Genomic DNA, 24,017 nt, shown 5'->3' on the forward strand with positions numbered 1-24,017 from the left:
TTCTGTGCAGGTAGGGTATAAACCGTAGCAACTGTTTGCTACACTTTTAGCAAACAGTTTGCTACAGTTTAAAAGAAGATTTAAGAAAACTAAAATAAGTTGAAGGAGGGTTGGCATCAGGATATAAAAATGGGACCTGAATGGCTAGGGGGCGGAGGGGTGCTTGACATGCATATGGCCATCTGTTTTTTTTTTTGGGGGGGGTTGCACTTTAATAAAAGAGCTAGAGGGAGGGCATAGAGCTAACTGTAATAAGGTGATTGTTGCTTTTCACTTGAAGAACAAAGGGGTGGGACACTGGTTCATAGTACTGGCCCAGGGTGCTGGTTGAGTCAGCTACTCTCCTGTCTGCAGGTGCAAGCAATTAATCTTGAGTGCTGAGCTCTCCTTGCTGAGAGAAATGTAGCATATCAAGGTACGGTGGCAAGCAATTCAGCAGCAATTTTTCTAATAACAACCCAACTGATGGTGGTACTGTTTCTGACCCTTTTAGGTCCATTAACATCAAGGAGGTCTGAGAGACCTAACAGTCAACAGCAAGAGAAGAGGGAACCCTACAGTGAAACAGTGAACAGCAATATGGAGGCAGCATTTTTTCTAACAGCATGATTGACGGTGGTACTGGTGCTGACCCTTTAGACCCATCAACATCAAGGAGGTCTGAGAGACCTACCAATCAACAGTAAGAGAAGAGGGACCCTGCAGTGAAACAGGATTGGTGGAGGACACACAATCAGAAGTTTCCCCGACAGAGGAAGAAGGGGAGACATCACACCTAGATGATAGAAACAAATGTCAAACTATTACAAATGCATTTGGTTATTTTAAAGTTTATAGTTTTATCCATTTACTTGTTACTAAAGAACATGCTAATTTGTTTCAAAAAGGGTTGACATTTGTACCTATCAAAAAGGCAGATATTACTAAGTCTAGTGTGGATCTCAAAGTGTTTACTAAAAAGCCGAACTTAGGTGTTCTTTTTTTCAGTGCAGAACATACTGACTTCCAACAACAATTTAAGAGGAGTAGTATCTATACCCCCCCCCCCTTTACACCTGGTTATTTCTCTCTTTGAGAAATTATGTGAGTATGGTATTCGTGATATATTGAAGAACAATAAAAGATCATTACAATTCAGTTTAACAGATGATGAATTGAGGTTGTTGACCAATATATCTAAAGAGGTATGGTTAATGAAACTGGACAAGGGGGGGTGGGCTGGTTATCATGAACATGTTAGATTATAATATGAAAATGGAGACATTGTTACTTACTGATCAGTATGAAGAGTCATCTAAGGACAAGTTAAACATAGGTTACAGTAAAGTTGACTGAATTTTATATGATCTACTGATGCAAGAACAGATAATATCAGTAGAGTATAATTAGGTCACTGTGGAACACCCTAGACTTCCAGGTATTTTCGGTATCACAAAAATTCATAAAAATCTTATGGATCTACCATTAAGACCAATTGTTGATGCTAAGGGATCCAAAACCTTAGGCATGGTGAATTTTATTAATATTAATTTAAAGGGGTGTGTTGGAAAATGAATTACATATTTGTAAAGATTTGTGGAACTTTCTCAGGAAGGTTAGACAGGAACTGTGTGCGGATGAATTGATCCCGGTAACAACTGATGTTTAAAGATCTCTTTTCCATGATCCCACATGATGTGGGAACTGAATGTTTTTTGAATTATTTGATAGAAAATAATTCCATAGACATGAAGGTGATTGGTGTACTCAAGAGTTTATACTGAGCTTATTTTAGAAAACTTTACATACTTTGATGAGATGATATATAAACAAAAGACTGGGGTAGCTATGGGTTCTAGTTGTGTCTCAGTGTTTGCAAATATAGTAATGGCTTATTGGGAGCACTGTTATCTTTAATTTGAGATAAAAAAGGGCATGGACCCCATATGGCTGCTAACTGGATGATCTGGTCATCTTTTGGAATGACACCGAACAAAAATGAATGCAATTTTTTGAGTACATCAATATTACTACTCAGTTTTTAAGATTTACTATGGACTACTCAACTGCCACTCTGAATTATTTGGATGTCCAGATTACTAAGGATGTTGCTAATAGCAGATTTGTTTTGAATATTTATACACAGACCACTTACTTTAATACATTTTTACATTTTGATATATGTCACCCCTGGCATCAAAAGAAAGCCATGGTAAAAGGCAATTGGTTAGGTTATGTTGAATGATTTTGGATCCTGTTTTATTCCAAGAAGAAACTGATAAACTCTGGTCTATGCTTAGAAAAAGAAGTTACAGGTACCCAGAGGACTTTCTTTGTAACATTTTTATAGAGTTTAACATAAAAAAGTGAATGGGTTGTATTTTCTTTTCTTATGATAATTATCAGCCCCCCCCCCCAAGGTAGACACAAGTAACAATAAAAAAACAAGTGACTATAACCATAGCTTATTACTCACATACAATGGAGACAGTGAAGCTATCTCTCATATAGTAAGAAGGAATTGGAAAGTGTTCAAATTAGGATGGATAAATCAGGAGGCAGTTGGCAACAATCCCCGTATAGGTTTTAGGAGGGATTGGTGGTTTAAAAACTATGAATGGGAGATATAAGTAATACCTGTTCACAACTTAGTGTTACCAGAAAGGGGACTTTAATACAAGTAAAGGGTTATGGCTATGTTAAATTAGATGTTTATGTTAACTAATTCCAAGGGAGTCCTAAACATTGCTGTATGTCAGATATGTTTTAAATTTTCTGTAGGGAAAACCAAGAAATGTTTCAAAGAAATGATATATGAACGTATGTATGCTGTCAGAAAACAAATTCAGACAAATGCTGTTTGGAAGTATATCCAGCAGAATGGAGGATATGTATTTAAGTTCTTTGGGTTAGACACTATGAGACCAGATTTAAGGGGTGGACTGTGGAAATATAAGCTTGAAGAAAAAACTATTCTGGCAGATCAAATTATTTCCCACTGGACCTAATGGTCTTAATAATACTGTTGCTATTTTACCCATTTTAAAATTGAAATCTATATATTATGGTGTAGAGTTCATTGTATTTGTGTAATTACTGTATTTTTCATTTTAAATATTTAATTCAGAAGTGGTTGTTGTGCTACAAATAATATTGGGGTGGGTGTCTATTTTATTATATATTAAATTTCATTTTATATTTGACATGTAGTTATATGGCACCGTCAATTTAAATGTTTGAAAAGTGCAATGAAGTTCAGCACATCCTGTTTTAAGTTTATAAAAGGAAGTGATGTTTTTATAGTTTTTTTATCTCTGATGAAGTTCTGTTACAATTTATTGGGATGAAACTGCTTAGAATTTTTCATTAAACTGTTTGATTTTAGTTTTAGTACTGTTTTTCTTTCCTGAGTTCTAGATGTTTGTTTGTTTACCACTGGTGTTTATGCTGATATTGTGAGTGGCTTGCAGTCCTGGTTGTGAGACACTTTTCTGATATTGTAGCAAGCAGTTTGCTACTTTTTTAACCAAAATCTGAGCACTGTAGTGCTCCATGCAGGCAAGGTATAAACTGTAGCAGGATGTTTGCTACATGCATTGCAAGCCGTTTGCTACAGTTTAAAAAGAAAATTATTTTTTTAAATTAAAACATGAATGCCATAGCACTCTGTGAAGACATTTGTAGCAAGCAGTTTTCTACATTTAAAATTTTTTTTTAACTAAAATTTGACGCCATAGAGCTCTGTCCAGTTAGGAAATAAACTGTAGCAACTGTTTTCTTGTAAATTTTTAGCAAACAGTTTGCTACAGTTTAAAAGAAGACTTTTTTTTTAAATAAAATAAGTTGAAGGAGGGTTGGCAGCAGGATATAGAAACGGGACCTGAATGGCTAGGGTGGGGGATGCATTACATGCATCTGGCCAATTGGTTGTGTTGTTATTATTATTATTATTATTTTGCACTTTAATAGAAGAGCTAGAGAGAAGGCATATATCTAACTGTGATAAGGTGATTGTTGCAATCGCTTATTACAGTGAAGTGAGCTTTTTTGAGCTCTCTTTGCTGAGAGAAATGTAGCATTTCAAGATACAGTGGCAAGTAGTTCAATCTAACTTAAATCTGAAACTGTGAGAAGTGAATAAGAAGTAGTAGCCTCCCCAGCAGTCTTAATAGTGTAATGCATTTAACAAGCAATGCACACTTTAGTTTATTTGTTTAAAAGTAGCCAATGAACATTTTCTAATGGATAAAAGTTAATATTTATTCAGTGCATGCAAAGTATTTTTCACATGTGGGAGGGGAGTCAAGATAGCAAAAGAGCATACAGTAATCAGTGTACGTGGAACATAGGCTGTAACATGAATTATAGCATGGGTAACCTTATTTTTAGATTAGGTAGTGCCTGTGGTTGCAGCTATCAGTTTGGGGCAACTGCTCCTATCCGGAGAGGTAAACAATGTTTTTGAAAACATACATAGTTTGGTGTATTTATTCTAAGTTAAAAGGGGGTACGGTTATGTCATGAAATTGTATTTAGCTTTCTGTGCGAGTGTCTCCATTGAAGCAAAAATTCTTGAAAAGTGTAGCATAGGTTGAAATGGAGATGAGAGGAAACAATGGCTTAAAAGATCAGCCTGCCAAAGTTAGTGTGTGCATGTAAACTAAAAGTTGGAAATCCACATTCAAGTGAACTGTCATGTATGTTGGGTGGAGTAATAACTTTAATTAATTTTATTTATTTATTTATTTATTGAACATTGGGCGGTGCAGTGGTGGAAGGGTTAGCATTGTCACCTCACAGCAAGAGGTTATCTAGTTTGATTCTCAGCTGGGGTGCCTACTGTGAGGAGTCTACATGTCCTTCCTGCATTCACATAGGTTTCCTCCAGGTGCTCTGGTTTCCTCCCACATTCCAAAGACATGTATCTGGAGCCTTTCTCCATGAGCCTCCACTGAAAATGGGCTCTGTTCCAATCAGACTTTCCTGGTTTACCTTTGTTTATATTGTTTGCCATGAATAGGCTGGTTTAAAGTTAAACAATACATATATTTTCCACACCTACTTCTAAGTATATAAAAGCTGATATGTTTAGCAATGTTAAAATATTTCAGATTTTTTTGTAACTGAGGATCGCTTGTCTGTGATGAATAAAGGCTTGTTGCTTTGGAACACCACCTGAGTTTCATGATTTTTGGAAATTATTGTGACTGAGCTCATCAACAAAGTTTTAAGACCACTAGTTTCTCTCTCCTTTTTTTAATGGTAGAGGAGCTCACCCCTCATTAAAGATCAAAGCTAAAAATTCAAGTATGTTATGTATTAGAGCTGAAAATGGGCCAATATATTTTTGTTGTGCCCAGTAAACGAACCTTTTCCATTTACTTGTATAAAACTTTCTTATTAAAGGTTTATGGGAAGATAAAAGTTTAAGAGAACAGGTGAAGACAGCATCGATATGGAATAGATATGGAAACACCTGAAATCCTCGCCATCTCAGGTGAGCTGTAACCACTGCCATGCATTTGGTGAACACCCTGGGGGCTGTGGTGAGACCAAAGGGAAGGGCTCTGAATTGATAGTGACTGGCTCCCAGCCAGTAGTGTAGAAACCTTCTGGAGTGCCTGTCCATTTTTATATGGTAGTACACATCCTGAAGGTCTATGGAACACATCCAATTGTCCTGACCCAAAAAAGGTAGAATGGACTAAAGTGTGACCATCCGGAACTTCGTTCTTTGAACAGATTTGTTTAACATGCTGAGATCCAAAATGGGTCTCCAGTCCCCTGTCTTTTTTGGTACCAAAAAGAACTTGGAGTAAATTCTGGATCCTTGCTGGTCTGCTGGGACTGGCTGGATGGCCCTTTTTTCTAGAAGTTTTGAAATTTCTGGCACTGCTTGTCCCCTTAGACCGGGTGGAACATCTGGAAGGGACTTGGTTGTTTGTACAGGGGTGTGGACAAAGGGGATTTTGTAACCCTCGGATATGATGGACCGTACCCATTTGTCTTGTGTGAGGAGTTGCCAAGCTTCTGGGTACAGTGACAGTCTTCCCCCGACTGCCTCCGAAGGTGGACAGTTGGGCAGCCCCTCAGGGGTGCTGAAAGGGTTTGTCAGAGAAAGATTCTCTGCTACCCTGATTTTGCGGACCCCCTCTGACCCTCGGGCGGCATCTATTATTGTTCCCTTCTCTGCCCCTGGAGGGAAACTCACCACGTGTGTCAGGCACGACTCCCTGGGGTTTCCGAAACCACATTTTCCCACTCTTCTGACCCTTAGGGGTATGGTCTAGAGGGAGTAAAAAAAATGGACTCCCATGGCAGAGTAGAGTCTTGCCTTCCTGCTCACACCTGGTAAGGGTATCCTTCACCTGTGGTCCAAACAGAGCCGAACCATCGAAGGGGGTATTGGTGAAGGATGCCTTAAAGGGGTCAGCAAAGTTACATAATCGCATCCAGGCATGTCTTCTCAAAGCCACGCCTGTACCTGCGGCCCTACTCGCCTCATCGGCTGCATAAGAAATGAGCCGCATGGAGGAGTTGACGATAGAGTTAAGGGTCGCCAGCTGGGAGTTGATCTTATCCTGAGCACCCGCAGCTGATGGAGCCTGAAGGGGTATCACCCAGTTCCTTAAGAAGATCTCTTTGAAGGTGGGTGAAATGGCACAGATAATTCAGCAACCGCATGGAAAAGGTCGCTGAGGAAAACATCCGCTTCCCGTACCTGTCCATTGTCCTAGACTCTCTATTAGGTGGATGGACAGGCAGCGAAGGGTCAGCCAACTCCTTCTTAGTGGCTGCTGCCACCACCATGGCATCAACAGGGACACCTTTTGTCAAAAATTGTTTGTTGGGTGGGGCTGTAATGAACTTAGTTGGCCTGCGGGGAGTTGGTTCCACTGTGTCCGGGGCTGACCACGCCCTTCGAGCCACTACTTCTATGAGCGGGTTGAAGGGTGGAGACACCCAGGAGGTGGAAGGGAGAGAACCAAACACGTCCAGGTATACCAACTCGTCCTCGGAATGGTTAAGGGCAGTCCAGTTTCCCCCCTGCTTAAGGATCTCTAGGATGTCTGAAAAAGAGACATCCTCAGAGGGGGATCTTGGGGACCCTTCCGAATCCTCCAAGTCGGCATCAGACGTGACTGACTTGGGGGAGTCGACATGTTTCCTCTTACATTTTCTCTTCCGAGGGGGCTCCTCTGAATGATCAGGGGAGGCCTCAGAAGAGGAAGATATGCCCAATGGGGCAACCTGGAGTGTCTGTTCTCCACGCTTGGGGTCAGGAGGGTGGACAGAGACCGATGCAGGTACTATGGGGGGAGGAGCCAAAGGGGTCGATCGAGGAGCCGACTCAGCAGTCAGTACGCTCCTCATGACCTCGAAGGCGCCCCTATCAGGCAGAGCAGAGGGTCCTCACTCCGAAGAGACGTGAACCCCTCCCGGCACCGAGATGGATGGCTCCGAGGCCGATGTCGGGGCCGAGCTCACCTACGCCGAAGCCCCGAGAGGGAAAACGGGGTCGGACAAGGGTCCAATGCCACTCACCCCCTCAGAGCTGACGAGGGAGTCCCGGTGCCGAGATCCCTCCGAGGTAGGAACCAATGAAGAGAGCGAAGCCGACAAAGGAGCCAAAAGATGTGGTATTGGCTCAGATGGTTCCAAGATTTGAGCCCCAACCAGCTCTGGCTCCGAACACAAAAAGGGAGTCTGAGGAGGAACTGCTGAAGACACCGGGACAGCCACAGTCTGTTGAGAAGGGCTGGTTAACATTTTGGCCAGGGCCTGCGACTTAAGGAGTCTACTGACCACCCTCTCCAAGTCATGATCAGATAACCTGGAAAGACCGAGAGGAGTGGGACCTATGGCTTCGTTCTGACTGAAGCAACGGTGACCTCTGAGCCGAATGAACCGATTCTAGGGAAGGGGACCTAGAATGTTTTCGGACCAACGACGGTTCCAACACTAAAGTCAGAGCCGATTGAGGTCTAGGGATGTTGGCTCCAGCCGGAGCCGAAAAGGAGGCAGATGCTCCACCTGGCAACGGCTCCAAACTGGGAGCTGACGGCTTGGTGGGCTTTGAGGATTTCCCCGACTGAGGCTTCGCCGGGGATCCCTCTGGCTTAAGTAAGCCTCTCAAAATAAGCTTGTTCCTATGCTCCTGCAGGACTCTCGGGCTGAAGGCATGACAGACCGAGCAGTAGTCCTGCAGGTGTAGGGAACCCAAGCAATAAACACAAGAAGTGTGACCGTCTGTCAGAGACATCTTTTGACAGCACGAGTCACACTTCTTGAAGCCTGAAACTTTAGTATCCTTGGACATACTGGCCCAGGGATACTAAAGAGAGAAAAATTAAACTAGTGCTGAAACAGCACACAAACACTCACACACCCGCACTAGTTAAGCTAACAATAATAACCACAAAAACTATCACACACTTAATAACCACTATCCTTAATAAAAATATACAAATACTACAAGGCTAAACACTACTCCTGTAGGTACAACAAGGGTGGATTTAGCCACTAATAGAGAGAAACAAGGGAGGGGAGGGTAGAAACTCTGTAACATAAAATGAGTTTCCTTAGTGGGACAAACTAGGGGATACACAGTCTAACTACATCACAAGGGAAAGACAATCTATATCTAAGAAAATACAAGGTAAATATTAGCTAGTAATACAAAACAAAGGATTAATACGACCTGAGCCAGTAAAAGCGCAACCTCGTAGCTGAAGCGGCAAACAAGATCTGGGTATCTAGCGCCAAGCATTGTGGGATAAGGGGAGGCCTCAAGCCAGTAAATAGCTCTCGAGCTTTAGTAGATGACCGAGTCGGAGCCGAGGATCGGCTCCGAACCCAACCAGCAAGAATGAAGGCGAGATAGACAACTTAACATCACATTTTCCACATGCTTATGGGAGACTTGATGTATTGTTTTGCAAATTTTAGCAGGGCCTGGATGTTTTTCTGTGTAAGAAAAGGCTTCCGTCTTGCAACCCTACCCCGTAGTCCAGACATATGTAGAATACGGGAGATTATTGTCACGTGTAATACACAACCAGTACTTGCTAGAAATTCCTGCAGCTCCTCCAATGTTTCTGTAGGTCTCTTAGCAGCCTCCCTGACCAGTTTTCATCTTTTTTTTTATCAATTTTGGCGGGATGTCTAGTTCTTTGCAACATCACTGTTGTCCCATATTTTCTCCACTTTTTGATGACTGTCTTCACTGTGTTCCATCCAGTGCTGTGGAAATTTTTTTGTACCCTTATCCTGACTGATTCCTTTCAACGATGAAATCCCTTTGATGCTTTGTAAGCTCTCTGCGAACCATGGCTTTTGCTGTAGCAGGCAACTGAGTAAATGTCAGGAAAATCCTACTAGGACAGCTGAACTTTATTTGGGGTTAGTCAGAGTCTCTTTAATTGATGGCTGGTGTGTACCCAAGAAAACTGAATGCTGGCTGTAATTAAATCAAAAGGTACTTCAACAAAGTATTAGTTTAAGGGTCTGCACACTTATGCAACCAGCATATTGTACATTTTTATTTTTTATATTTTTTCCCCTAACGGATTTGTTTGTTTTTCAACTGAATTGTACAGGTTATAGGTCACATTAAAGGTGGGAAAAGTTTTGAAATGATTTATTGTGATCTCATTTTTTATATCACAAAAACCTGGCATTTTTACAGGGGTGTGTACACTTTTTATATCCATTGTAAATGACTCTTGGCTACGTTCATGCTCCACTCCCTTACCCTCTACACTCCATTACATTTCTATGGCTATATTCATGCTCCACTCCCCTCTACACTCCATTACATTTCAAACTTTCAATACTTTGTTTCCCCTTTTCTATCTACCAAGTCCTTTTTATTTGCCCTAGTCTGGAAATTCTTAATTATATGTGGCTACCTCACTCTTCGTATCATTCACGTCACAATCTTATGTTGTCTCATCATTCTCTAATTCATGTCTTTTCAAAATTTAGAATTTTTTCACTGTGTATTAATGTTTTTAACAAGTGTCTCTATCCATATCTGTTTTATAACTTATGTAACTTCTTAACTTTTTTGTAAATTGTTGCCTCTGCCAACCTTTTTCTTTTAATTGTAGCCTCATCTTGCAGTTGTTTTCTGACTTCTGTAATTTTTTAAACTTTTAAATGTTTAGAGTTTTTTTGACTTGTGCCTCTAATGAAATAGGGTTTCTACCTACTTGGAATTTATCAGTAAACAAATGCAAACTAACTAACTAAATAAATCATTTTTACTTTGTGGCTATGAGGGTACCACACACACACACACGCACACAAACACACTCACCTTTGTTGACAAATCTGCTTTACTGGCTGAATAAGTTTAACTCCAATATCTGCCTCTGCCACCAAATGTGACATCCAATCTGGCACTGATGGAGCTGACTCCCATTACCACCAACCAAATATCATTCTGATTATGGGAAGGATGGGGTATTGTCCTTGCTTCTGGTCCACTGCCCCAAACAGGTCTGATGACTACCAGAGGGATGGTCTCGTGAGTTAAACCACTAGTGCACAGCAAGTTAAAGCAAATAAAAGCACACACAAACCTGATTAACTAACAAATTCACCAAATTCAACCTGGCCTCAAGACCATACAGGGAACTGTAGTGCTGCCCTGGATATGGGCTTCCAAATTCCAGACCCTGACTAGGACTTAACACTGACTACTTAAGGAGTCTTTGGCCTAGCATCTCAGCCCCTCATTCTCACCATTCTCTCTGTGAACCAATATTTCTTCTATTGGTCTTTATGTTAAATGCCTTTGCCACTGCTTTTTTACCCAGAACATAGACACACACACACACACACACACACACACACACACACACACACACACACACACACACACACACACACACACACACACACACTCCCCAAAGAAGGCAGGTAGGAATATCCAGCTTCCCATAGCTTCCTGGCAAAATAGTACTGTCATTACTCTAGATTATCATGTTAGAACCCCATCAACTACAACATTACTCTTAATTTATTGCCAAATATAATAATACACACAAACTGGCAATGTGCTAAGCAATACGGACAGTTAGAGATGGATACCAGGAGCTTGGCACCTTACAGTGATAACCAATATCCTCTTCTCTAATAATAAATAGTAGATAAATAAGTACCTTCAAGTGATCCTTAAAGTGAATAAATAAGAATTTTACGTACACAATAAAAAGTTAAGATACTGTTGATAGAAATTAAATATACAAAGAAACAAAACCATAATCAGTTGCACAGACAAAGTAGTTAAAGAAAAAACTCTAGTCTAGATAAATACCCACTCTCTAAATGACAGACTACTGAATTCCTAGTTGTGCTAAGTATTAAAATAATAAGCAGACAGAATGCAAAACAGCAAACTTACATAGATTTTATTTCTTCAGTGTCTTCCAGCAAGACTGGCTTTCTATACTGATTACAGCACGGTATATATTTTAGCTTTTGTCTTCTCTTCCCACAGAAACCAGAAGTGTAACCAACTATTTTCCATGTCCAGAACTCCATAGGTACAATGCAGCAGTTTCACAATCACATACTAATGGCTGCTTTCCCAGCTCTTGTCAGCTATTTCTTTGAAGAGTCATTTAATTGAATTTTATGGGCCTTGCTTTCTTGACTCAGTTTTATCACCTTCCTGCAATTACAGTCAAAGCCATCAATCTTTTTCATGTGAAACTGCATTTTCTAACACAAATGCTGAAGAATAAGGTTACAGCTTTCCAGCATGTTTTCTTCTAAATATTGCATGAAAGAACACATAGAAATACAATTATCCTGTCACTGCTAGGGCATCCTCCAAATACAATTTCACAAGTGCAGTTTTCTGTTTCATATAAATCTTAACTATAGCTTACAGATGTGTTGTAGTCTAAATCAAAAAAGAAGCAAAGTACAGACATCACATTTTAAGTCACTTTTCATAACCCAGGCATCATAATACCTTATACTGGGTAAAGTAATGCCAGTGCATGACTACATACCATGGCATGATTGGCTACTAACTGTGGTAGGCATTTCATACAGGTGTGTGGCACTAATTTCCATTATTCCTTACACAGTACGTTGTGTGCCTATATTACTTTAGTAGATCGAATGTGCTCATGACTGAAATGCTTATTACCAAGACGAGAAAACAAATGTAAAACAATGAAAGTAAACATTATCAAAGCTTGTAATAATGAAATATGCACTGCGCATTTCCAAGAACACTCAGACTTCCTGAATGAAGATCACGGAGCAAAGACAGTGGGTGCTCCACTGAAACACTTGCATGCTATGAAGTGTGGTCTACTTGCATCTCTCTTCCCCTCATTATGAAAGTGATGAAACTTAAAACCCATCTTATGTAGCTTGGCTATCATTCTGAGCATCATTTTTCACCAGGGCTACAAGAATGGACTGCCCTCATCAATATATCACCCTGTCCCTCCCTCCTGAAGAGAAATTGTCAGGCAAAGCCTTGTTTTTCTTCTATGTCCCCCAACCCCACTGCCCTAAAAGGTGTTTGAGCTAATTAAACCCTAGTCTTCTGGGTCATAGTCATGGCTTTATTCCTCTACTCCAGTAGAGATGATGTGCACAAATTTCAGCAGTCCTGACAAAATGTGTTAGTTTTGTTTGGTGGTGTGTGTGTGTATTTGTGTGTCTTAGAGAAATTACTTGACATTGCATGGCATCTGTTTTGAACCATAGATCATCTTTGGAACACATATAATTGGACTGAGTTGTGGAGTCCGAAACCTATACAGTGGCCGTCAATTCATACTTCATTTCAAAACTTTAATGTGGGTTTCCTTTCTTACAGTATGTAGTACTAACATAACAGTTTTCATACAAGTGCCACAAACAAGATACCTATATGTTACTAGATTACAAATGTTCTTCATTGTTGTAAGCTGATCATCACTGACTGCATCCAACAGAAGGAAAGAGCAATTCCATGTAGACATTGGATAGGTGGATCTGTATTGTATGAGTCACATGGCTTGACTGCAGTGCCAAAATTTCAGTTAGGATAGTAGTCCTGATCATCGAAATGCTAATGCCATCTCTAGCTAAAGTTAATGTGCATGCTACTGTACGGTTTGAATTGCATACCACCTTTTGTTACTATAGTCATGGTTATTTGCATTGTTACATATAGTGCACTGTAACATATTTTCCAGACTGTGGTGATTTATGTGATGCTCTGAAATTCACACATTTTTTTTACTTTTATTTGGAAGTACAGAATAAATTCTAGACATGCTTTATACATGGGAAAAATAGGGAAGAATAAACACGGTACAGGCAGTAGTATTTTTTTAAGCAAGTATACATTATATTTGCAAAGTTTGAAGAGAAGAAAATATGATTGCATTAAAGGTGTATAAGGAATGGTGAAATAAACGTGAAAAAGTAAAAGCTTGAGGTTTGAGGACTTGAATAAAGATATGCAAGAGATGTTTTTCTGTTAGGCAGTAGTAGAATCTGAGATGTAATGAAGTCTGTAAGAGAAGGAAAATATATTCTGTTTCAGGGGTGCAAGAGTGATAAAGCTCTGACTACAGCCTAGACATCTCAAGTACAATAATGGTTCGGGTACTGGAAAAGCTGGACTGGGTGAGAGGAGTCAATGCAAGCTTGCTTATCCTGGAGAAAAGGAGATGTTGTTCTGGCTAGCAAAATTGCTACCATGCAAGCTAAGGCTTGTACAGTGCACAAAGAGCTATACCAGAAATGTGAGCTTGGTGTTGCCAAGCCAACAATAGAAGCCTTCACCAGGGTGTCTGTGGTAGCATGCATGTCCAAGGGGAAGGTGTGGCATGCCCTCACAATGTTGCAGGTGCTCACATCAGCCAACTATGGGTGAAGATATGAATCTAAATAGAAATGTTGTCATAGCCTTCATCCAACATGATGCAGCCTGATAAGAGAGGAGAAATGCCAAGTAGTTCCCCTAGTCTGGGAAAAGTTTGGATCTGTTCTGCAATAGGAGAAGCTCCTGGAGGGTTGAAGTCAGATCCTAAAGTTTTTGGAACAAAGATATCCTTTCCCCAGTAGCAAGGAGAAGATACAGCAGGGGCACAAGGTCCTCTATGACTGTCCGGATGACAGCCCCCCTTTGTCTGGCTGTTGCTCAATGCAGGAAGGCTCCTGTGTGCTGAGAACAACTAGGATCAAGACTTATGGCAAGAGGGTTCAATCATCATCAGGTATGGAGGAAGAAAAAGATAATTATAGGAGTGTAAGGTTAAGTAAATATTTACTCAGAAAAGAGGATAAACAGATGATATGAGCAAGAAAAAGAATCAATAAAAGAATATTAAAATTACTAGGGAATTAAATGAATGAGGCTTCATGTAGGGACTGGCATATAAAAACTTCTATGAAAGCCCAAACATAATATAGGATTTAAAAAAAGAAAATGCAGTATTGTGGAATGTGAAGAAAAAGATGAAACTGTAGAGAATGTGTTTCAAAATGTAAAGGTATGAATGCTTTTGGAAAAAACAAAAGCAGAAAACATGTTAAACATAATATACTTATGTGATATAAAGCTGGAGATATGATGTATGGATTTTATGAGAATAGGGGGGGTCTTCTGACAGAAGGGAAACATTAGGCTGTGACAGCACATGTGTGGAAGAGCATGGCTAGGAAGACTTGGGACACTTCTTGCAAATGAAGTCTAACTATATAGCATACAGGGGTGGAGATCTGTGACACGGATTGGTCAGACTAGATTAGCAGACTGGTTCCTATACTATCTGGAAAGGGAGGGTAATAAAGCGTTGTCTGTTCTCTTCTACCTGGGTGGTAAGGAAAGAACATTTCTCTAAGATGTGTTTCTCTTCATTGTATTTTTGGCAGAGACTGGAGACCTGTTATGATCTTATCACTTATGGGGGGGGCAGTGCTATTAGGAGGGCTGTTTCATCTCTATGAGTGAGTGACATCTCCATGGTATATTGATTGTATCCCCACTCTTTGAAATACTTATAATATGGATTGTCACTCCATGATCTACTCCTACCTATAGGGGATGAATACAGATTATCATGGCAACTGATCTGTTGGTTCCTAAGCACGGAGATGCAACAAAATTAATATAAATATAGAATAAAAGTGAAATTGTGAACATGAATGTAAAGTAATAAGAAATATACATGGACACAAGGTTGAGGAGATCTGGATTAAAATAACAGAGAAGGAATTGTAATGGCAAGTAATATGATATAAAAATTTTTACAAGAAAAAAATGTTAAATGTATTGAGATTTGATTAAGCATTAAATAAAAGCCTGCACTCTTGTTGATAATGACATGTTTACCATCAACCAAACTAACACCATCTCACACATAGGGGACCTGGGTGAATCTTCTTATGTGAATGATAGCACTTTAGAAGTCCAGCACCCCCATTACTGCACTGTACTGCACTGTCTATACTGGAATATGAGTACAAGCAGCATCAGTGTGCTCCATGCTGAGCTAGTGACACTGTGGTAAAGCATCTGCACACTGAAAGTATACCACTTGTTAGCCCTAGTTAACAAAACTAAAGGGATACTATCATTTCTGACTTTTAAAGGGTAATACCCATAACTCCCACTGAACCTTCATTGTTTTAGTGAACAAATGTGGTTGTGGGATTAAGGGACTACCTGCTTCCCTTTACAAGTAATACTACCAATGATATTTTGAACATAAATCAGTATTATGACACCTCTGCAGTGATGATGCATGCTCAGTGCATTTCACATTAGGTCTAGATCTAATTCTGAGAGAATCATTTGAGTAGTATAGTATAGTATAGTATAATATATGGCCTTTCTTTTCATCTGAAGCATCAGATTCAGTTGCTCTTCTTTAAATAGTATTTACCCTGCACAAGCTAACATTACTCCCTTTCTTCTGAATACAATAGCATGTGTTCCTTATATAACCACTTTTGGCAATTACTCACATCACTTTTTTGTAAGTTGAAAACCATTGGTGAGACCCTGCACTGTGGTCATACCTCTCAACCTGCAGACATTGAAAATAGGTACAATAACCCTTGAAAAGTAGGTACTTCCAGCCAAAAACCTAGATGTTCAATTACAATAATATTTGAATATCAAATAGCACATAACTCTTCCTGCTTCCAGTAGAAATGTTGGATACTACTCAGAAACACATTTAAGAAACACACAGTGAAAAAAATGATGGAAAAATCTAAGCACATTATCAACGAGACAGTGTAAAATGTGTAAACCGTAATGAACTGCACTGTAAAATTCTTCCACTCAAGGTCACTTATATTTGCTTTTGAAAAAAGGAGTTGTAAGGCGTGTGTCCTCTTTCTTTAAACAATCATTGCCACTAGTATGTTGGTAATGCAGTGTAGTTTTCTGTGTATTAGACAGTTTCAAAAATCACATCTGATGAGGGGGATTCAGAAAATTGTGCGAAGGGATAAATCAAGCCTGGAATTAGGAATGCTCCCCTAACATAAGGTAGTTGAGAGGTCTACTGTGGTTAAGGCTGTGTGGTTGGTTCTAGCTTTACTAGTTATAAATGTTTTAGTTAAAATATAGTCATCATATATTCCTCATGTGATGTCTTTCATGTATTGTGGTAGACAAACAGTGCTAACTCAAAATGGTTGATTTTAGTGGATAAAATGTAAATTGCTTTTACTGTAGTAATTTAACAGGAGTATTAAAAACTATATATTGGAAATAAATGCATGCTTTTAACAGACTTAATGAAGATCTAGGCATTTCAGCTTATTTACAAATTGGTGTGCCTATATTATTATTATTAAATACAGGTATTAAATATAGCTACTCTTTAAGTTTAATATAACCAGTTATTTTACCTGCAGCTAACATAATCGCACTATGGATCAACTCTTTGTGAAAGAACTTCTTAGTAGGCTAAGATTCAAGTGTTATAGGATTACCTCATATATGCTGCATTGTAATTAAATGTTAGTTTTGTTTTTGTGTCTCTGAACTGAAATTCCTTGGATTCAGTGTTACACCTCAAATAGCAATCTTCGATGACAGTAAAAGGAAATACATATAAACATGTTTTGCATTGTTGTAGTTTCAAAATTAATTTCACATTTACAAGAAACACAGATACAAAAGTTTTCAGTATTATATTAAGTAAACCAATGTGCAGACATTTCCTTCTCTTAGTGAACAGCTCAAGGTGAATATGAATATGGTGGTGATGTGCCCTCATTCCGTGATGTCTGTCACTGAAACAAACAGAAATCAATGTCACATTATTTTATTTTACACTTTGTACATTATTATACAGATATAAACATGACTATACTATACTCTAGAAATTACGTTTACAGTTATCTGTTATTAATCTCTAAGCAGATCTGCTGTGGATATCCTTTTTATTTGGTTATCAGGCTATCTAATGATATTACAATGGTTTTATGATCACCACAAGACCTCAGAAACACTAGAATTTGAAGCATATTTGAGTGTAACAAATCACAAAAAAAGCATTTTTTATGCAAGGGTCATCCCCCCACTTACATATACCAACCCTTGGATCACATTTTCTCAAGGAAAGAGGGATTCCCAAAACAGTGCAGCTTCAGTCTGTTAACTACAGGATATTGCGAATCACATATTAGTAATCCACAATAAGAGTCCATCATTACTGTAGCAATATTAAGCCTGGCATCCTGGTGATTGTGACCTAAAAGACATTTTTCAAGCAAAACTCAAACTGCAGCAATCAGTGATATGTGTAGCACATTAGTGGCACAGTAATACACACACACTGCAGGCACATACATGCACATCTATGTGCACATAAACACATGCACAAATATATACATTACAGACGAGGATAATGTTATGGAGATTACCCAATTAATTGCTAATAAAGTGCAGCTTTGTGAGATATTATACATCATCTCAGTAGATGGTCAATCAAATAATAGGATCACTGCTGCAGGGATATAAATCCAAGTGGGATGTCAGCCTTGGATGTTAGTCACTAGCTAGATTTTTCTCATCAGTTGAATGAACCCCTTAGACTCAAGAAAATGTAATCACGAGCCATATATATTCGTAACAACAAAAGCAAAAAAGAATGCCTGGAGTCTGATTCTTTTTTTTTTCTGGGGATCCAGTGGAACATGAAACATAGGGGTATCAAAGTAATAATCATAGACAACATCAGAAAATGTTCCTAGTGGTATGCTTAATAAAGGAAGAACTCTTCTAAACAGAATACGACAAACAATTAATAGCAAATATTGAAGTGTTAACACACTGAACAGCTTATAGCAAATACAGATATGCTATAATAAAAAAATTGAAATACAGGCAGTTTAGCTAAAAAGAGTTGCAGTTGTACTTTTAATAACAGCTGCAGCAATACTAATAACAAAGTCAGTGTATTATTGTCATAGATCTAAACTGTGCACAACAGTATCAACATCAACTTGTGTGCAGTGCCTGAGGCAAAGATAAGACAGACTTTATTATAAAGGCATCTACTGTTATGGTGATTATCTAATACAGATGTACTCTGTTCACTGCAAGCATAATTGCTGCAGGTATATAAATCTGAATGGAAGAATACCGAGCAGTCTGTCCTTCGCTTCCATGTGTGGGCAAAAGGTATAAGGTCTTTTAGGACTGCGCCAGTAAACCCTATCCTAATCTGAGACTGGACATTCAGATTGCAGTGTGAGGAAATATGTGAATGGAAGCTGAAATTATGGTCTCATACATGTTCTGAGCTGATAAATTCTTTTTTTTTTTATTCCCACCTGGACCTGTCCAGAGGCTTTCCTACCTCCCATAGCCACGAGCACCACTTTATTACATTAAATAAAGCCAGACGGCTACCTGTCCAACAACGTGCCAAGCTCCTTCTTGGGTCACAACTGTAAGCTCTTCGGGGATGACTCCTGCTACTCTCTTGCCTCCAATCTATTCAGGCAAGCATCTGCTTACAAAACCACCCAGGACCACTTCTGTAATGTCACAGAACCAGATATCATTGCTCTGACCATGCCTTCCCCAAACCAGGTCCCAAGTTCTGGGAAGCTCTTCCAACAGTCTCAAACACCCCTCTACACAGCTCATAGATAATTTCAAGTCTAAAGTAAAATGCACACTGCCCACATTATCTAATCTCCCATACTGCCACTTCCACTGTTAATCATCTCTCTCTTTCTCCATTTCTAAATATTTTCTTACCAACACGTCATCTCTAAACACAAATTTGTTGAGATTTCTTACTAGGTTGTAAATATTATATATAACTGACCACTATGTACCTTGTCCTTTTACCATACTCTCTGTTATACATATTTAACTTCTGTGTGCTCTGTCTGTCTCTTTCTCCCTCCCTTTCACTTTAAACTCAAGTTCCATCTTCCCTACTAACTCTAATTATCCCATTCCAAATGCCTTGTGTATTTTCATTTAATGTCTGATCACTGTTGGCTTCATGTATTCATCAAACACAGTTCTGTTTATATTTATAATATTTCTTCTTAGACTACTTTTCTAATGTTATTTTTGTATGTCTGGATGAAGACTGAAATGGGATAGTTGACATCAGTGCTCTATCTGGGTTACCAAACTTAATTAATATGTGATGTGGATATCCCACCACTGCCAACCAATATGTGATGACCCTCCACTGGGCCAGTAATCAAGGAGCCTCAATCCTCACCACTGACACCACTGAGGGATGTTCACTGGTAGGATAACAGGTACACACTGTATTTCCAGATGCAGCTCTCTGTATCAAGTGCAGTTTCCCTTAAGAGCACACAGAGACTGCAGTCAGTCAGGAGCTGTTTTTTCTCTCTTCCTCCAGATCTCCAATAAGACTCCCCACTGGCACAGTTATAGAGTTGAAATCTCAGCTCAGTGTCCAGCACCCTCTCTGTCCAACCAGTGCTTTGGGCCATGCCCAAGTAGCTGACACACACACACTCTTTGAGATTTGATTTACACACACACACACACACACAAACACACACACCTGGGAAAGGCTGGCACAGGTTTACTAGCTATGCCCCCTTCTGCTCAGACTGTAAGGTAGTTATGACTGCTACCAGACACTGCTGCCAGCTACCTTAAGGCTCTTCCAAGGGTACCCAATATACTGAGTGAAATTAATATTAATACAAATGGTAATCTGACCTACAGCAAGGGAGTTAGGAGTGACCCACACAGTGTCACCAAATAAATATGCAAACACTCTCAAGACTTAAATATCTCTACAAAGATCAGCCACAGTGTAAGGTTTAAATATATTTAATAATAAATAATAAAATAACAAGAACATAATAGGTATATATTCACAGTGACATCAGAGTTCAAATCATAGAAAATATTTAAAATAACACTGAAGGACAGGCTCAGACAAATAAAGAAAAACAATATCTAAACTAAGTTTCACTATATTCCTGACTGTATCTAAAAGAGTTACTATTCCCTACTTACTTTACAGAGAAAGGCAGATGATGTGGTGAATGGTTCTTCTTGTTGTCAGGCCCAAGACAGTATACAGAATGTTCTGTCTCACCAAGATACTTCTCAAAATAATATCTAAAATATTACTTCTGAGATGGCTTGCAGAATAATATCACTTCTGGTCATCTGACTTCTAGTTTCAATGCAACCCCCTATTACTGGAAGCTGGCAGGACATCTCCAGCAAATGATATTTGATTTTTTTGAATTTAGCAATTTTGTCAGGAGTTAAAGATGTTCTGTGTAAATACTTACAAGTAAATACACTCCAATATTGACCCCAAGAAGTGAGTTTTACTGAAGATAGAATTTTAAGTTTTCCTGTCTGGGAGAGACTATGTGGTAGGTCTTTAGTCATTGTGTTCCATTGCTTTGTTGTTAAAATAGACCTGTAATTTAACAAAATGCTGTATAATTTGGATACTAAATTGTCAAACTGTTGGTCATTAAATAATATTATGGATAGAGCTGATATATTCTTGAAGCATGCAGCTGTCATAGCTACTCACCTGGTAGAATGAGCTTTAACCACCATTAATACAGGACATGCAAGGGAATAGAAGTGGTGCATAATTTGGAAAGGAGATGTTTAACCAATACTTATCCTTATTTTTCCCTTCAAGAAAAAATAAAACATTAATCCAAAGCATTTGTTTTGTCCTTTCAATGTTAATGTCTGAGCTGTGAACATCCAAGGTATTAAGAATTCTCTTCCATTTCTTTTCTTTTCTGGGAAAAATACAGGAAACTGAATGGTCTGGTAACGTAAACTGCAAAGACTACTTTAGCCCTAATAAATTAAGGATATGATCTTAAGATGCTGTCCTTGTGTAGAACAAATGCAGTTTGTACACTGAGGTTTGAAATACAGAAAGTCTTGTGCTTGAAGCCTTTCTGTAACCAGAAATAAATTTGCCTATAGCAACTACTTCATATCTGCAGAGTTAATGACTCATGCAGGCACGCCAAGATTTTTCAGTCATAAATCAGTCATAAATCTGATCTCTAAAGTGGGAGAAGCAAGATGCTTTAGATACTTGAAAAGCAGGATCACCTTTAGGAGCTGCCTGACAGTTATATGAGTGGCAGCTGTGCAAATGATAACAAATGCACTTTTACAGATCTGATAGGTAAGCTCGGCTGGCCATAAGAAAACCTACTGCACAATAGTCTGATGAAAAGAAATAGGCAAGGAAGTGATACGATTTGCCAAACATATAGTAACACATCTCTTCCATTCAGATAAATAACACTTTTTAATACTAGTTTTTTTTTAATTCTTTGAGAACAGAGTAAAATGTTGTTTGGAATCAACCTGCAACCTTTCTTACTTGTACTTGTTCATGGAAAGCTTACTGTAGTCAACATGCCTTCCAGTAATGAGCCCATTATAACAATTTTCTCTGAATGCATTCCCTCATTTAATAAAAATGTTAAGCTGATTACTGATTTTTTTATTTCTTATTTTTAAACAGCTTTATTAAATTATCACTTAAGACATAAATACGCTTACATCAATATTAAATAAAGCAAATCATACTAACATTGTTTCTATATCCATGCATTATATATTGCATATATGTTTTATTTCTTTTTAACAGCTATTATTCACTCCAACATTACATAAATTACTGAATTTCTGCCATCTCTTAAACATCACTTCTCCTACTGGCCATTATTCTGTATGTATTGTTCCCATAAATTCCATTTTTTCTATGTTGTTTGCTCCTTCCCTTTTCTTTGTTTCTTTTATCACCTTTACAATATTCAGTACTTTAATTACAGTTAGTTTAGATTTTGATTTCCATGTTCTAGTAATTGCTTTATAGCACCCTACAGAATTAAACTTTATAAGGCCTTACTATATAGAGACAATTCAATTCATGCATATCAGCTCAAAATAATAATTTCCTGAGTTACAGACATTTAGTTCTTAGAATACTTTCTGCTTTATGAATATAATATTCTTTATGGCTGTTGTTTTTCACTGTAAGGATCTGCATCAAAAAATCCTACTGTCTGTCCTTATTTCTCAGACTCCCCTCCTGTTTCATCATAATCTCTTGCCACTTTGATTTATAACCTTCTGCTTGTGTTTATATATATATATATATATATATATATATATATATATATATATATATATATATATATATATAAGCCTAAATTGTGTAACTCTAAAGTATCCATTCAAATAAGGTAATTGCAAACCATCCTGTTCTATGGGCAGGATCAACTTATCCCACATAACTTTTGCCCTCTACCCTTTCCAAAGAAATTATTTCAACTCTTTATTAATTATCATTTACACCTTCTTCACTAGTTGATAAAAATATGACTGACGTATACAAAACTTAAGGGGACTATAGACATTTTCACTGCTTGTATCTTACTATCCATATGCATAATCAAGATCTTCCAGTTTCTCAGTTTTTGTATTATCTTTTATTTAGTCTCTTCCTATATATCCTTAGCTGCCATAACAGAATCCTTTTATTCCCATATATCAACATACTAAATGGGTATTGCAGAACAAATCTGCATGTTGGTGCATAGTTTACAGCTATAGCCTTTGTTTTATCTTCATTCATTTTATATCCCAAAAAGACTTGAAACTGTTTCAAAATATTCCACAACTCTGAAACGTCCCTTTCTGGGTTTATCAAGTAAAAATAATATTATCTGCATACAAAGCTATCTTTTCTTGATTACCATGCCAGTTATTTCCTTGCATGTGAGACTCCCTTATTTTCTTTGCCAATGGCGCTAAGTATAAACCAAGTAACAAAAGAGAAAGATGACATTCCTGCCTGGTTCATCTTTTCAAACGCAGATTATCAACAAGGAGCCCTCCCACCCAGAGTCTTGCCTCTGACCCTTCATATATATTTCTGTCTCCATTATTACATAAAAAATCACAAATACTCCCATTGCCCTACACATCAAATTCCAGCTAACTCTATCAAATGCCTTCTCTTCATTAAGGCCTACTGACAATAATGGGATCTTCTTGCACTGGGTTTCCTTTTGAATCATCATTTTGTTAATGTTATCAAATGTTTGCTTCCCCTTCACAAAACCACATTGATCCATATCTATCAGTTTTGACAATATCTTAACCATTCTCTTAGCTAGTATCGACATAAATGTTTTATAATCATGGTTCGGAATTGTAAATGGTCTGTATGAAATTTGGATTTACAGTGTCTTTGCCCTCTTTGGGTAGTACAACCATGACAGCTTTCTTCCAAGATGCTGGTACTGTCACTGTCACTCCTTTTAACATCCCGTCAAACAAAACCTACATATCTTTATTACTTTTTCTTTCCTAGCTTCCAAACATCAACAGGAGTGCCATCTGTTCTAGAGACTTCCCTTTTGATTGATTATCTGTCATTTTTATGTCATCCTCTCCCACCTTAGCTATTAATTTTTGAATCTCATCTTCGCATATGTAAGTCTTCCATAAATATATATATATATATATATATATA

At 38.3% G+C, this 24,017-nt stretch overlaps 1 protein-coding gene across 2 annotated transcripts in view; it reads right to left on the bottom strand.

The window, feature by feature from the left end:
* Positions 1-11,372: 11,372 nt before the first annotated feature.
* Positions 11,373-24,017, bottom strand: part of ARMH1 (armadillo like helical domain containing 1) — an 859,505-nt gene continuing 846,860 nt past the window's right edge. For both annotated transcript variants that reach the window (XM_044085339.1, XM_044085338.1), the window contains exon 12: positions 11,373-17,256. In XM_044085339.1, the coding sequence (XP_043941274.1) occupies positions 17,237-17,256 (20 nt within the window). In that variant the 3' untranslated portion in view covers positions 11,373-17,236. The remainder of the gene's footprint in view (positions 17,257-24,017) is intronic.

Source organism: Protopterus annectens, chromosome 10.part0 (genome assembly GCF_019279795.1).
Source record: "Protopterus annectens isolate FY-2018-M chromosome 10.part0, PAN1.0, whole genome shotgun sequence".
Lineage (NCBI taxonomy): Eukaryota > Metazoa > Chordata > Ceratodontiformes > Protopteridae > Protopterus > Protopterus annectens.